This window comes from Lepus europaeus, chromosome 18 (genome assembly GCF_033115175.1).
Source record: "Lepus europaeus isolate LE1 chromosome 18, mLepTim1.pri, whole genome shotgun sequence".
In the NCBI taxonomy this organism is placed as follows: Eukaryota; Metazoa; Chordata; class Mammalia; order Lagomorpha; family Leporidae; genus Lepus; species Lepus europaeus.
The window spans coordinates 20882745-20894858 of record NC_084844.1 but is presented as its reverse complement, the minus strand read 5'-3'; the positions used below and the strand labels follow the sequence as shown (position 1 = coordinate 20894858).

The following is a 12114-nucleotide window of genomic DNA, read 5'->3' as shown; positions in this document are numbered from 1 at the left end:
AAGCAACGCAGCGCCGCGCTCCTTCCGTGACTCAGTGGGTAGGCAAATGGGGATGGCAGAGCGGGATCGCGTGCTTGGGCGGCTCGCCATCTCAGTCCTCCCTGAGAAGTACCAACCCACCCCCTAAGATGCCCCCTTGCCAACAGGCAGGGCTGCAACGGGGTCAAGGTGGAGCGTGCCAAAGGACACAGTGCGCAAGCGCGCTCGAAACCGTCCGTTTCCTCGGCAGCCCAGACACCGTCCACCCGCACCGCGCAGGCGCAGGGGCGGACCACGCCTTCCCTCCCCCTCCCGCCCTCCTGCCGCAGCTTTCCTGCGCAAGCGCACTCCCACGTCCCCGCCCCCGGGCCAATTGGAAGAGGCGGCGCCAGGGCGCTTGGGAGCGCGACGCCGTGGGTGGGACCAGGACGTGAGGGCAGCGCGCTGGCGTCACAGGGGAGGCTATATAAGTGACTACAGGCGCCGCCCCTCCGCCCCAGTCACTGAGCCGCCGCCGAGGACTCAGCAGCCTCCCCCTCGAGCCCCCTCGCTTCCCGACGCTCCGTCCCCCCCGCCCGCCTTCTCCCGCCGCAGCCTTCCGCAGGCCGTTTCCACCGAGGAAAAGGAATCGTATCGTATGTCCGCTATCCAGAACCTCCACTCTTTCGGTAAGCGCGGGACAGGCCGCGGGCCCCGGTGGGAGAGCGAGGCGCCGGGCCCGCCCAGGGGGCCCCGGAAGCTGCCCGGCGTTCCGGGCCTCCGGAAGCTCGGGCGGAGGGGAGACGTCGGGTGGGTGCGGCGGCGAGGCCTCGGGCAGGGGCCTGGGGTCTGTCCCCAAGCGCGACCGGAAGAAGCCGGCGGGAGGTCAGCCCTCGGGCGGGCCCGGCGTCTCGGGTGGCGCATTTACTAATGGCTCCTGGACCTCCTCGGGCCACACCCGCCCCCTCCCGCCACCGCTGCGTCACGTCCGGCACGTCACTCGCCGTTGTCACGGGGCCGGGAGTGAAAGGCGGCGCCAGCCCTAAGTGACAGCCGAGCCCGCCAATAGGGCTGGGAAGCCTGGCCCCGCCTCTGGAGCCCAGGTTCCGGCCGGTTGCATCAGCCGGGTGGGGCGCAGCCTGCCTGCCCGTCCGGGCCCTGACGACATGTGATCGGCTTGGGAGGGCGGGCCTCGGGTGAGAGGCCCAGGCTTTCTCCAGGCCCGGGGAAGCAGCCATCGCAGGCCGACCCGTTCCGAACCACGCATCGCCCTGACGTTGCTGGCGCACAGAAGACCCGGCGGGAGGGTGGCAGTGGCATCTGGCCCAGGACAAGACCCAGCGCCCTTCTCTTTCCTCCCTAGACCCCTTTGCTGATGCAAGTAAGGGTGATGACCTGCTTCCTGCTGGCACTGAGGATTATATCCATATAAGAATTCAACAGAGAAACGGCAGGAAGACCCTTACTACTGTCCAAGGGATCGCTGATGATTACGATAAAAAGAAACTAGTGAAGGCGTTTAAGAAGGTGGGTGTGAGAAGACCGCGTGGGAGTGGGAAAGGCCGGCTGGTCCGGGGCGGGGGCAGGAGGGCCCCCGGCGCCGGGGCGTGTCCTGACTCGGGCTGCTGGGTTTGTGCTTACAGAAATTTGCCTGCAATGGTACTGTGATTGAGCATCCGGAATATGGAGAAGTGATTCAGCTACAGGGTGACCAGCGCAAGAACATATGCCAGTTCCTGGTCGAGGTGAGTGCGGCAGCGCCTGGGCTGCAGCCGGGCCTCTCAGCTGCCGCTGGTTCTCAGTCTGTTCCGGTTCCGCTGGGCAGAAGTTTGCATGGCCGAGGAGAATGAGCCTTGATGTGGCCAGACGAATACACATTTAAAAACGGGATTTGTGTGCCTTTGTCAGTTAAGTACTAAAGTGCTGTTTGCATCGGTGGACCTGGCTCAAGTTGAGGCGTGTCCACATTCTCCTCACTGGGAATCGTGGGAGGCCTGGGGTCTCGCAGAGGCAGGCCTCTGAGCGCTCTGAGCTGTGCAGCGCGGCTCCCGCTTCCCCTGCGCCCTCCGTAACGCCCTTGCCCTCTTCTCTTTGCAGATTGGACTGGCTAAGGACGACCAGCTGAAGGTTCATGGGTTTTAAGTGCTTGTGGCTCACAGAAGCTTAAGTGAGGATTTCCTTGCAATGAGTAGAATTGCCCTTCTGTCCCTTGTCACAAGTTTAAAAACCTCACAGCTTGTATGATGTAACCATTTGGGGTCCGCTTTTAACTTGGACTAGTGTAACTCCTTCATGCAATAAACTGAAAAGAGCCATGCTGTCTAGTCTTGAAGTCCCTCATTTAAACCGAGGTCAAGCAGTAGGCACCTGGCGGTGTCCAGCCTGAAACAGCCAAGCCGGCAGCCCCGAGATCAGAGACGGCTGTGTCGCTCCTGTCCCTGTGCAGAGCCCCCTGCCCTAAGAGATGCCACCACCTTCCCAACCCTCAGTGAGGCTGAGGCTGGGTGAGGCAGCGACAGCAGCTGCACCGCCAGAGAGGTAAGGTGGCCTGGCGCCTCCGGCCGGGCCAGGTGGACAGAACACACATGGAGTTCAGAGGCCACCCTCCCTCCGGTGAGGTGACCAGCCATACCCTAGCCGGGGGGTGTCCAGACACCAGTGTGAGGCCAGCCTTCGGTCAGTTAAACTTTGGACAAGGGAACAAATTCCGAGCGATGTCATCAGAGCTAGCTGTAGAGCTTGCCACCTAACTAGCACCAGCTGCCCGACGCCACGTGAAGTAACAAACTGGTTTTTTTTGTTTTTGCCTTCAGTTTTAATGTTATGTGATGTATTTAAAATCATTATTTAAATAAAACTTGTTTGCAGAAACACGTGATGTGCAGATTCTACTTCATGTGTGCAGTCAGCCTTGGGTGTAAGGGGGCTGCGTGGGGGGGGGGGGGTCTGCACCTGCAGCCTTTGCCCTTGGCTGGGTGGCCAGGAAAGCCTCTGGTGAGCGTGTGCGCCCTGGGCTGGCGGATGCGCAGGGTGACACTGCTGCGTGGGTGTGAGAAGCCAGGCTGCCTGGCTGGTAGCCCAGTGGTACGGCGGCAGCTGAGCTTGGGCATGGAGGAGCTTACCAGGGCTGTGACAGAAGACAGAGGCCCTTGACCCAGGGACTGCAAACTCCCAGGAAAGGTCCGAGTGTGTTTCTAGCAGTGGGGCTTGTCTGCTGATCACAGAGCTGGGGCTTCACGTTGGGAGGCCGTCCCTACCAGTGCGATAGTGAGTGCCCTGTGTCCACTGTTAAACAAGGTGTTCCCTGCACAGAGCCTTTTGCAGGTAAAAGGCTGGAGTTGAGGCCAAGTCAGAGGACAGCCTGGAGCCACCCGAGATTCTGCAGGATGGGTTGTTCCCAGGTGAAGCTGGCCCTGCCTGTGCAGACGCTGATCTGAGGGAATGCTGACTTGTGGGCACCCTGAGCCAGCCAATAGCACCCTAAGGTGTGTGAGGACTGAAGCAGCGAAAAGCACTGGGTGGGTGAGGAAGTGAGATTCCCAGGGAGAGTAGAGCCTCGCTGAGAACCCACTGCAGACAATGTTCGCAGTTCCTTAATTTTTTTATTTTGAAAGGTGAAGTTGGCTCCATCCACCGGTTCACTCCCCAAATGCCTATAATGACCAGGGCTGGGCTGGGCCAGGCCGAAGCTGGGAACCAGAAGCTCCTATCTGGGTCTCCCATGTAGGTGGCAAGAGCTCAAGTACTTGGGCCATCTGCTGCTGCTTTCCCGGGGCACTAGGAGGCTGGATTGGGAGTGGAGCAGGTGGACTTGGCACCTGTGTGGGGATGCTGGCGTTTGGAGGCAGCAACTTAACCAAAGGTGGCAGAGTGCTGCGCTGGGAAGCTGATGGTCTGGAGGGGATGTAGATCAGCACAGCCTGGACACAGGGCCCGGGTGAGAGCCACTCACCCTCAACCATGGGCACCAGGAAGACTCAAAGGAGGAGCCCTCTGAAGCAGTGTATCCCAGGTGGAGGGAACTCGCCCTGCAGGAATGGGAGCCGGTGCATCTGAGAAGCTGAGAGCCGGAACTGGCTGGAGCAGGGCCCGTGCTCGGCACCCCAGGGACATGGCCTCCCTTGGTTCACAGCAGGGACACATGAGCCCTGTTGGGGAGCAGGACCAGTGAGGCTGATGCAGCCTGCAAAATAAGAGAAGGGAGCAGCAGACGTGGGAGGAACGGCCGCTGAGAGGGAGTGGGCAGGCCGCAAGCTCAGACCCTCAGACCATACCACGAGGGAGAATGGCAGTGAAGGCGGCCCTGCAGAGGCCTGCCCGGCCCCGTGGCTCGGGCCCCCGCCCTCCAGGCCCCTGCCCTGCCTCCCGCAACAAGGGCACACTGTGACAGACATTCCTTAAAATGACATTCCGTACACAATGAAAACTGGTCAGCCGAAACCACACCGCAATTCATATAAGTGGCTAAAACCGAGCCAAAGGGCAAGGATTGTGCCACAGTTTAAGCCATTGCCTAGACACCAGCACCCCCTTCAGAGCCATCCCCTACGGATTGGGGTCCACTCCCTGCTAACGTGCCTGGGTAGGCAGTGGATGGGGTGTGAGGTGTGGGAGCCTTGATGGAGTCCTGGCTTTAGTCTGGCCCAGCCCTGGTTGTTTGGCCATTTGGGGAATGAACCAGCAGATAGAAGAACTCTCTTTCCTGTCTCTTGCTCTACCTTTCAAATAAATAAATCTTTGGGGAAAAAAAATGTAAGCTATTCAAATTGCTGTAAGCTCCACGAATAGGTGAAACACACCCTGTATCCAGAGAACTGAACACCAACCAGGTTTGGAGAACTGAGGCCCTTGCTTTCCAGCCTCAATGGTGCCCCCTTGTGGTGTTAGTGGAAAAACAGTTTATACACAAGGTTTTGGGATTACAAACTCCTTGACAATTTTTTAAAAAGATTTATTTATTTATTTATTTGTTTATTTGTTTGAAAAGCAAAGTTACAGAGAGGCAGAGAGAGAGAGAAAGAGGTCTTCCATCCACTCCCCAGATGACCGCAACGGCCAGAGCTGTTCCGAAGCCAGGAGCCAGGAGCTTCATCCGTGTTTCCCACATGAGTGCAGGGGCCCAAGCACTTGGGCCATCTTCCTCTGCTTTCCGAGGCCATAGCAGAGAGCTGGATTGGAAGTGGAGCATCCAGGACTTGAACTGGCACGCATATGGGATGCCAGCACTGCAAGCGGCGGCCTTATCTGCTACACCACAGTGCCAGCCCTGACAAATGTTTAACAACAAGAGCCATCATTTCCAAATTAGCACATGATGTGAGGCTCTAGTCATTTCTCTTGGATGCTCTTTAATTCCTAGCTAAAATATAAAATCCACTGTTGTCGGGGATCTTATTAGCATTCAGATTCTACTGATCAAAAAATATGTTTTTTAAAAATTTATTTATTTATGTATTTGAAAGGCAGAATGATAGAGAGGGGTATACAGAAAAGAAGAGAAAGATTTTCCATCCATTGGTTCTCTCTCCAAGTGGCCACAACAGCCCAGACTGGTCCAGGCTGAAACCAGGAATCTGGAATCCGGTCCGGGTCCTCCCACATCGGTGCAGGACCCAAGCACGTGGGCCATCTTCTGCTTTCCCAGATGCATTAGCAGGGGGCTGGACCGGAAGCAGAGCAGCAAGGACTCAAACAACACTCATGGGTTGCAGGTGTCACAAGTGGTAGCTTAATCCAGTGCATCACAATGTTGGCCCCCAAAATTTTAAATAGGGGCAGTCATGTGGCACAGTGGGTCAAGCCACTGCTTAGGACGCCCACATCCCATATCAGAGTGCCTGGGACCAAGTCCCACCTCCACTTCCAAGTCAGCTTCCTGCTAATGCACACCCTGGGAGGCAGCAGGTTGTGGCTCAAGTACTTGAGTCCCTGCCACCCCATGGATGCAGCCTGGGCCAGCCCTCACTGTTACAGGCATTTGAGGTGTAAACCAGTAGATAGAAGATCTTTCTGTGTCTGTCTCTCTACCTTTAAAATTCTGGAGAAAATGATATTTTAAGCAGATTTAGATTTGTGAAATGCATAAATATCTTTTCCCGAACGTGAGCTTGTGTGGCCTGATGGGCTTATTTGACACATGGGGTGTGAGGTGCGCTAGAGCTTCTGAGGTCAGGATACCCGGCTCGGAGGAGCGAGGGGAAGGCCCTGCCACGGAGCCACGGCTTCTGATCCAGAAACTCTAACGTGGGGCCCAGGAACCGCATTTCTAACCAGCACCAGCCAGTTCCCACTTGGGGAAAGGTTGCTTTGGCTAATGGGGAGCTATAGAGGAAGCTCTATAGGGGAGCGATGAGCTGGAGAGAAGCCTCATGGGAGCTCAGCTTCAGCAAAAGTAAGGGTGCAGAGGGGGTCTGGGTGGGTGTGGCTTGGGGTCAGAACTGGCTCAGCATCAGAGAAACCAGCTCCAGGATGTGAGGACACTGTGTGTAATGTTCCTGTGTGTTTTGGCTTTTTTTTTTTTTTTAAGATTTATTTTATTTATTTGAAAGGCACAATTACAGAGAGAGAGAGGGAGAGACAGAGTGACATCTTCCATCTGCTGGTTCACTCCCCAAATGGCCACAACAGCCAGGGCTAGGCGATGCTGAAGTCAGGAGCTAGGAGCTCCATCTGGGTCTCCCACATGCGTGCAGGGGCCCAAGCACTTGAGTCATCCTCTAATGCTTTCCCAGGTGCATTAGCAGGGAGCTGGACTGGAAGTGGATCACCCGGGACTCGAACCGGCTCCAATATGGGATACCGGTGTCACAGGCGGTGGCTTTACCTGCTACGCCACAGTGCCGGCCCACCTGTGTATGCTTTCTTGGGAGACCATCCATAGCTTTTATCAGATCCTTAAGAAAGAGGCCCACACCCAAAATTGTCCATCACCGTTGGCATTTCCTATACAGTAGGTCCCCAAGCCCCAGGACTAACGCAAGGTTTCTGAGAACAGTGGCACAGGAAGCTAAGCTGTAGCCTGCAGCGCCACCTTGAGTCCCAGATGCTCAGCTTCCGACCCTGCTCCCTAAGACATCCCAGAAAGTAGCCAAAGATGGCCCAAGTAGTTGCGCCTCTTCCACCCATGTGGGAGACCTGGATGAAGCTCCTGGCTCCCAGCTTCGGTCTGGCCCAGCCTCTGCATTGAGGCCGAGTGGGGAGTGAAGCAGTGGATGGAAGATCTATCTTCCTCTCTGTCGCACTCCCATTCAATTAAATAAATAAATCTTTAAAAAAAGAACAAACAGTGCCTATTTCAATATCTCTTGTTAAAATTAATGCCTATTATATCTCCTTTCAAACAGCGAGTGTTGGGCAGTGGTGCCCACAGCAGCCGGGACCCTGACACACACACCTGTGCGTGGACAGCTGTCCCCACAGCCACAGCAGCCCTAGCACCGCACAGCTCAAACTGTCTTCCATCATAGTCCTTTCTGGTTCATTTACTCCCCTCACGGCTGACTGGTGGGAAACAGGAAGCCCGGGCAGCGCTGACACGGAGCACGAAGGCGCCACCGCCCGGTGTGTGTCCACTCATTGATTCTCACTCCGTCTCTGTGAGGGGGGAGGAGGCGCGCACACTGGGAGGGATGGGGACTCCCCCGGCTCCACGGTCCACCCCGGAGACAGAACAGAAGACTGGCCGCTCTGCACCACAGCAGTGTGACGCACGTGCACAATTCCTCGCCCCAGCCCAAGCCTGCGGATTCCACCTGCACTCTCACAACCCGCATTCCGTGAAGCTTGAAATGCACCTGTTCAGACCATCGAACTGCAGACTTCTGATTGGGATCTCCAAGCTGGTTTTAAAAAGACCGTAGGCCGGCGCTGCAACTCACTAGGCTAATCCTCTGCCTATGGCACTGGCACCCCGGTTCTAGTCCCCGTTGGGGCACCGGATTCTGTCCCGGTTGCCCTTCTTCCAGGCCAGCTCTCTGCTGTGCCCCGGGAAGGCAGTGGAGGATGGCCCAAGTGCTTGGGCCCTGCACCCACATGGGAGACCAGGAGACCTGGCTCCTGGCTTCGGATCAGCGCGGTGCGCTGGCCATAGCAGCCATTGGAGGGTGAACCAACAGCAAAAGGAAGACCTTTCTCTCTGTCTCTCTCTCACTGTCCACTCTGCCTGTCCAAAAAAAAAAAAAAAAAAAAAAATCGTAAAGTTGCTCAGGTTTCTCTCTCTCTCTTTTTTTTTTTTTTTTTTTTGGGGGGGGGGCTTTATTTATTTATTTGAAAGTCAGAGTTGCAGAGGAGAGAGGGGAGAGACAGAGATCTTCCATCTGTTGTTTCAGTCCCCCAAATGGTTGCAACAACCAGGGCTGGGCCAGGTGGAAGCCAGGAGCTTCTCCTGGTCTCCCATGTGGGTGCAGGGGTCCAAGCACTTGGGCCATCCTCCACTGCTTTTCCAGGCCATCAGCAGGGAGCTGGATCAGAAGTGGAGTGGTCGAATCTTAAACTGGCACCCATATGGGATGCCGGCACTGCAGGCAGAGGCTTAACCTGCTACACCACAACGCCGCCCCAGTATCACTTTGTCTAAAGTTGCTTCTAATTAAATATGCATGGTGTTTTATCACATTTGTAATGCGGAAGGTCAAAATAGATCTTAGAATGGTGTGATTACTACAGATCGTATTTTAAAAGAACTTTCGAAAAGAATTGATTGTGATTACCTGACCTCAAATAAATTATCTTTAAAATTGTTGAATTCCTGGCACAGGATGAAGAAAATCTAAAATCCCCAAACTGATGCTGTAGGTTATTGTTAAGACAGCGGAAAAGATTACTGAGTTCAAAAACAGCTAAAACTCCCCAGAAGGAGAAAAAAACCGCTCGCTGCTGGCGCAACGCCAAAGGCACACAGAGGGTCACTCTACAAAGCCTGCCCAGGCCACTGACAGTTCCCAGGGGCTCATGTAACCCAGACTCTAGCCACCTCGGCACTGTAGGTGTCATGAGCCAAAAAATGATGTGCTGGGGTGGGGGCCATCCCGCTATCACGGGACACTGAGCACCTCTAACCTCTACCCAGCCACGCCAACGGCCCTGCTCCCGCCCCCACCACTGCAGGCACCCAAAATGTCTCCCGTCCTAGCCTGGCGCCCTTGTTGGGGGCAGAGGCACCCCGTCTGCGAGCCACTGGTTTACCTCCAGCCTTTCCCTCCCACTCTGCCAAACAGAGCTGCCAAGGAAGGTACTGGTCCCGATAAGCCCCGGCCGAAATGTAATCCTCGAGATGAGGGCTGAAGAGGCGAGGGGTGAAGAGGTTGAGGAGTGAAGAGGCGAGGGGTGAAGAGGCGAGGGGTGAAGAGGCGGGCCCTTTAAGAGAGGATCAGCGCTCCGTCTCAGCAGCATGGTCATCTGTCCATGCGATGGATGGACTGTAAGCTGACTCTCTCACCTGTCTCTTACTGTGATGCCCTGCACTGCCTCGGGATTCTGCAGACAAGAAGATGGCCCACAGGTGCAGTCCCCTGGCCCTGGACCAGAACTGACTCTGCTCTCCATAACCAACCCAGGCTGTGTGGTCGTGTTGTTAGCAACAGAACGCAGGCTGAGACAGAAGGGGAGCAGGCGCCATTGCACAGGGGGCAACCCGGCTCGGCTTGCACTTCTCATGGCAAGACCCATTCACTCATCCATCCATCCAACCATTCATTCAACACTAATTTAGCACCTGGGGAGAGGCAGATGCTGCTGGGGCACTGGGGCTGTGGCCCTGAGCAAAGACTCCCACTGAGATGAAAAAAAAAGACAAACTCCCACAGAGCCCAGGGGCTGAGCCGGCCCCACGGTGGTGAGTGCTACAGAAAAAGTGAGCAGGAAGCAGAGAGATTGTGCCCCTCCCTGTCACCCGCCCCAGGGTGGGCCCCACACCTGGCACAGCAAGGAAGCCGTGAACGAGTGCAGCAGAGTCAGCAGTGAGCATGCACTGGAAGAGGAGCTACAGCTGCAATCTGAGCTGCACTCTCAAAGCAAAGTCGTGACAGCGGTGGCAGCACCAAGGGACAGGCAAGGAGAGCCACCCCGATGCCTTTGGAAGCCCTGCACTTACAGTGGCAGGAGGGGAGGGCCAGCAGGAGGGGGTGGCAGGAGGGGACCCAGGCAGGAAGCCACCAGGGCCGGTCTGCAGGGCCCAGGGCTGCAGAGACCCCGGAGAGCGCCAACTCAATCCCAAGCACTCAGACATGGGTACAGGTGTCCCACGCAGCAGCTTCACTCGCGGGGGCTGAACACGCCGAGCCACGGTGCTGCCCGTCTCACTCAGTTTTGAAATATGTATTTTTCCAAAAAGTTTTCTGTTTCATTGATACTGTATCTGTGAATGTAAAATTATAGGAAGTACAAGAAACCTTCAAAAAGATCTTGGAAGATGCATATTACAAAACTGAGTGGATTTCAAATATTTTTGTACCAAAATAAACGTATCTTTTCGCTCCATTCTCCACGAACCCTTTGAAGTGCCATTGTGTTCTCATGGTCTGTCATCATCTGATCACTCCACCCTTTTTTTAAAGTGTTAAAAAAAAGTAGCTTTTTAAAATTTCAAACAATGAAGAAGAAGGGAAGTGAGTGGAATCCTCACTTTTTTTTTGAGATGTATTACTTATTTATCTGAAAGGCAGAGTGAGAGAGACAGAGGGAGAGAGATCTTACATCTGCTAACTCACTCCCCAAATGGCTGCAACAACCAGATCTGGGCCAGGCTGAAGCCAGGAGCCTGGGATTCCATCCGGGTCACCCCTGCCGGTCTCCCCTGCCCATCCTCTGCTGCCTCTTCGGGCGCATTAGCAGGGAGCTGGATCAGAAGTGGAGCAGCCAGGACTAGACTGGCGCTCCCTACGGTATGAGGGCGCCCCAGTGACAATTTAACCGATGCATCAAATGCCCAACTGTCTGCAGCTTTTACATCAAGCAGTACGCAAGCCTCCTGGGTGCTCCTTAGGGAGACATTACCTCATCCTTCCAGGCTGCTTACTTCAAACACAGCCTCAAGAAATGGCCAGGGTAGAGGGTGTCCATGACCTTGGCACTCAGCAGGGACTCTAGGATGCTCAAGACTCACGGGTGACTGCTTCTTGCCTACCCAGCAGTCACCCACCTGTGTGCACCCCAGTCCTCAGCTGCAAACTGGGGGTGACAGTCTCATCCTCGGGAGTTAGGGTGAGGATTAGAAGACACAATGCTCCATGGTTCTCAGTGGCGGCCAGCCACAGACTCCTTCCCTAAACCTTAGCCACCGTGACTGCGGAAGGAGAGGTGACAGCTTGCTCAAGTTGGGAGGAGGCTTGCAGGGAAGGTGCTCCAGACCCAGGCACTGTTTCCCCAACACCCTGCACGGCACCTGGGGTTCACATTGTACTGTGTCTCCCCTAGAAGAGGAAAGCAACAAAGACCCCCTTGATCAGCACTGTGTCCCCAGGGTCAGCACAGTGCCTCGCACAAAGTGGACACTCAAAAAATTGTTGAGGGGCCGGTGCTGCGGCACAGCGGGTTAAGCCACAACCTGCAGCACCGGCATCCCATATGGGCGCTGGTTCGAGCCTCAGCTGCTCCACTTCTGATCCAGCTCCCTGCTAATGCACCTGGGAAAGCAGTGAAGGATGGCCCAAGTGCTTGGGCTCCTGCACCCACGTGGGAGACCTGGAAGAAGCTCCTGGCTCCTGGCTTCAGTCTGGCCCAGCCTTTCCCATTGTGGCCTTTTAGGGAGTGAACCAGAGAATGGAAGCTCGCTTGCTCGCTCTCTCTCTCTCTCCCTCTCTGCGTAACTCTGCCTTTCAAATAAATAAATAAATCTTTCTTTGAAAAATGAGACTGTTGTTGATGCAATAGCTGAATGAATGAGTGAACCAGTCAAGGCGCCCAGTTTCTCAGCAGACAGGAGTGTCCAGGAGGAAGGTCCCGCCAGGGGAAGTGACCTTGACCAGAGCTGCAGACCCTCCAGGGACTGGGAAGGGAGGAAAGGGCATAAGGTGGACCCCCCAACAACGGTGTTCCAGTCTGGAGGAGGGAGCTGAAGTCAGATGGCCTTGGAGAGAGGGAGAGATGACTCACCAGGGTTGCCAGGCAACAACCCAGCTGTGGAATATTAATTTGCAATTGAATCCATGGGGCACTTTC

At 55.5% G+C, this 12114-nt stretch overlaps 1 protein-coding gene across 1 annotated transcript; it reads left to right on the top strand.

Annotated features, from left to right (window-relative positions):
• Positions 1-472: 472 nt before the first annotated feature.
• EIF1 (eukaryotic translation initiation factor 1) lies at positions 473-2274 on the top strand. The gene is made up of 4 exons (XM_062174824.1): positions 473-647; positions 1322-1485; positions 1602-1703; positions 2056-2274. Exons 1-4 carry the CDS (start codon positions 617-619, stop codon positions 2098-2100), a joined length of 342 nt encoding a protein of 113 aa, XP_062030808.1. The 5' UTR covers positions 473-616; the 3' UTR covers positions 2101-2274.
• The last annotated feature ends 9840 nt before the right edge of the window (positions 2275-12114 follow it).

Bases quoted from the DNA above. Each gene is read 5' to 3' on its own strand.
- EIF1 (XM_062174824.1), top strand. From the start codon at position 617: ATGTCCGCTATCCAGAACCTCCACTCTTTCG. The intron at 1,486-1,601 runs GTGGGTGTGAGA...TTGTGCTTACAG, and splicing joins TAGTGAAGGCGTTTAAGAAG to AAATTTGCCTGCAATGGTAC. The intron at 1,704-2,055 runs GTGAGTGCGGCA...TTCTCTTTGCAG, and splicing joins TATGCCAGTTCCTGGTCGAG to ATTGGACTGGCTAAGGACGA.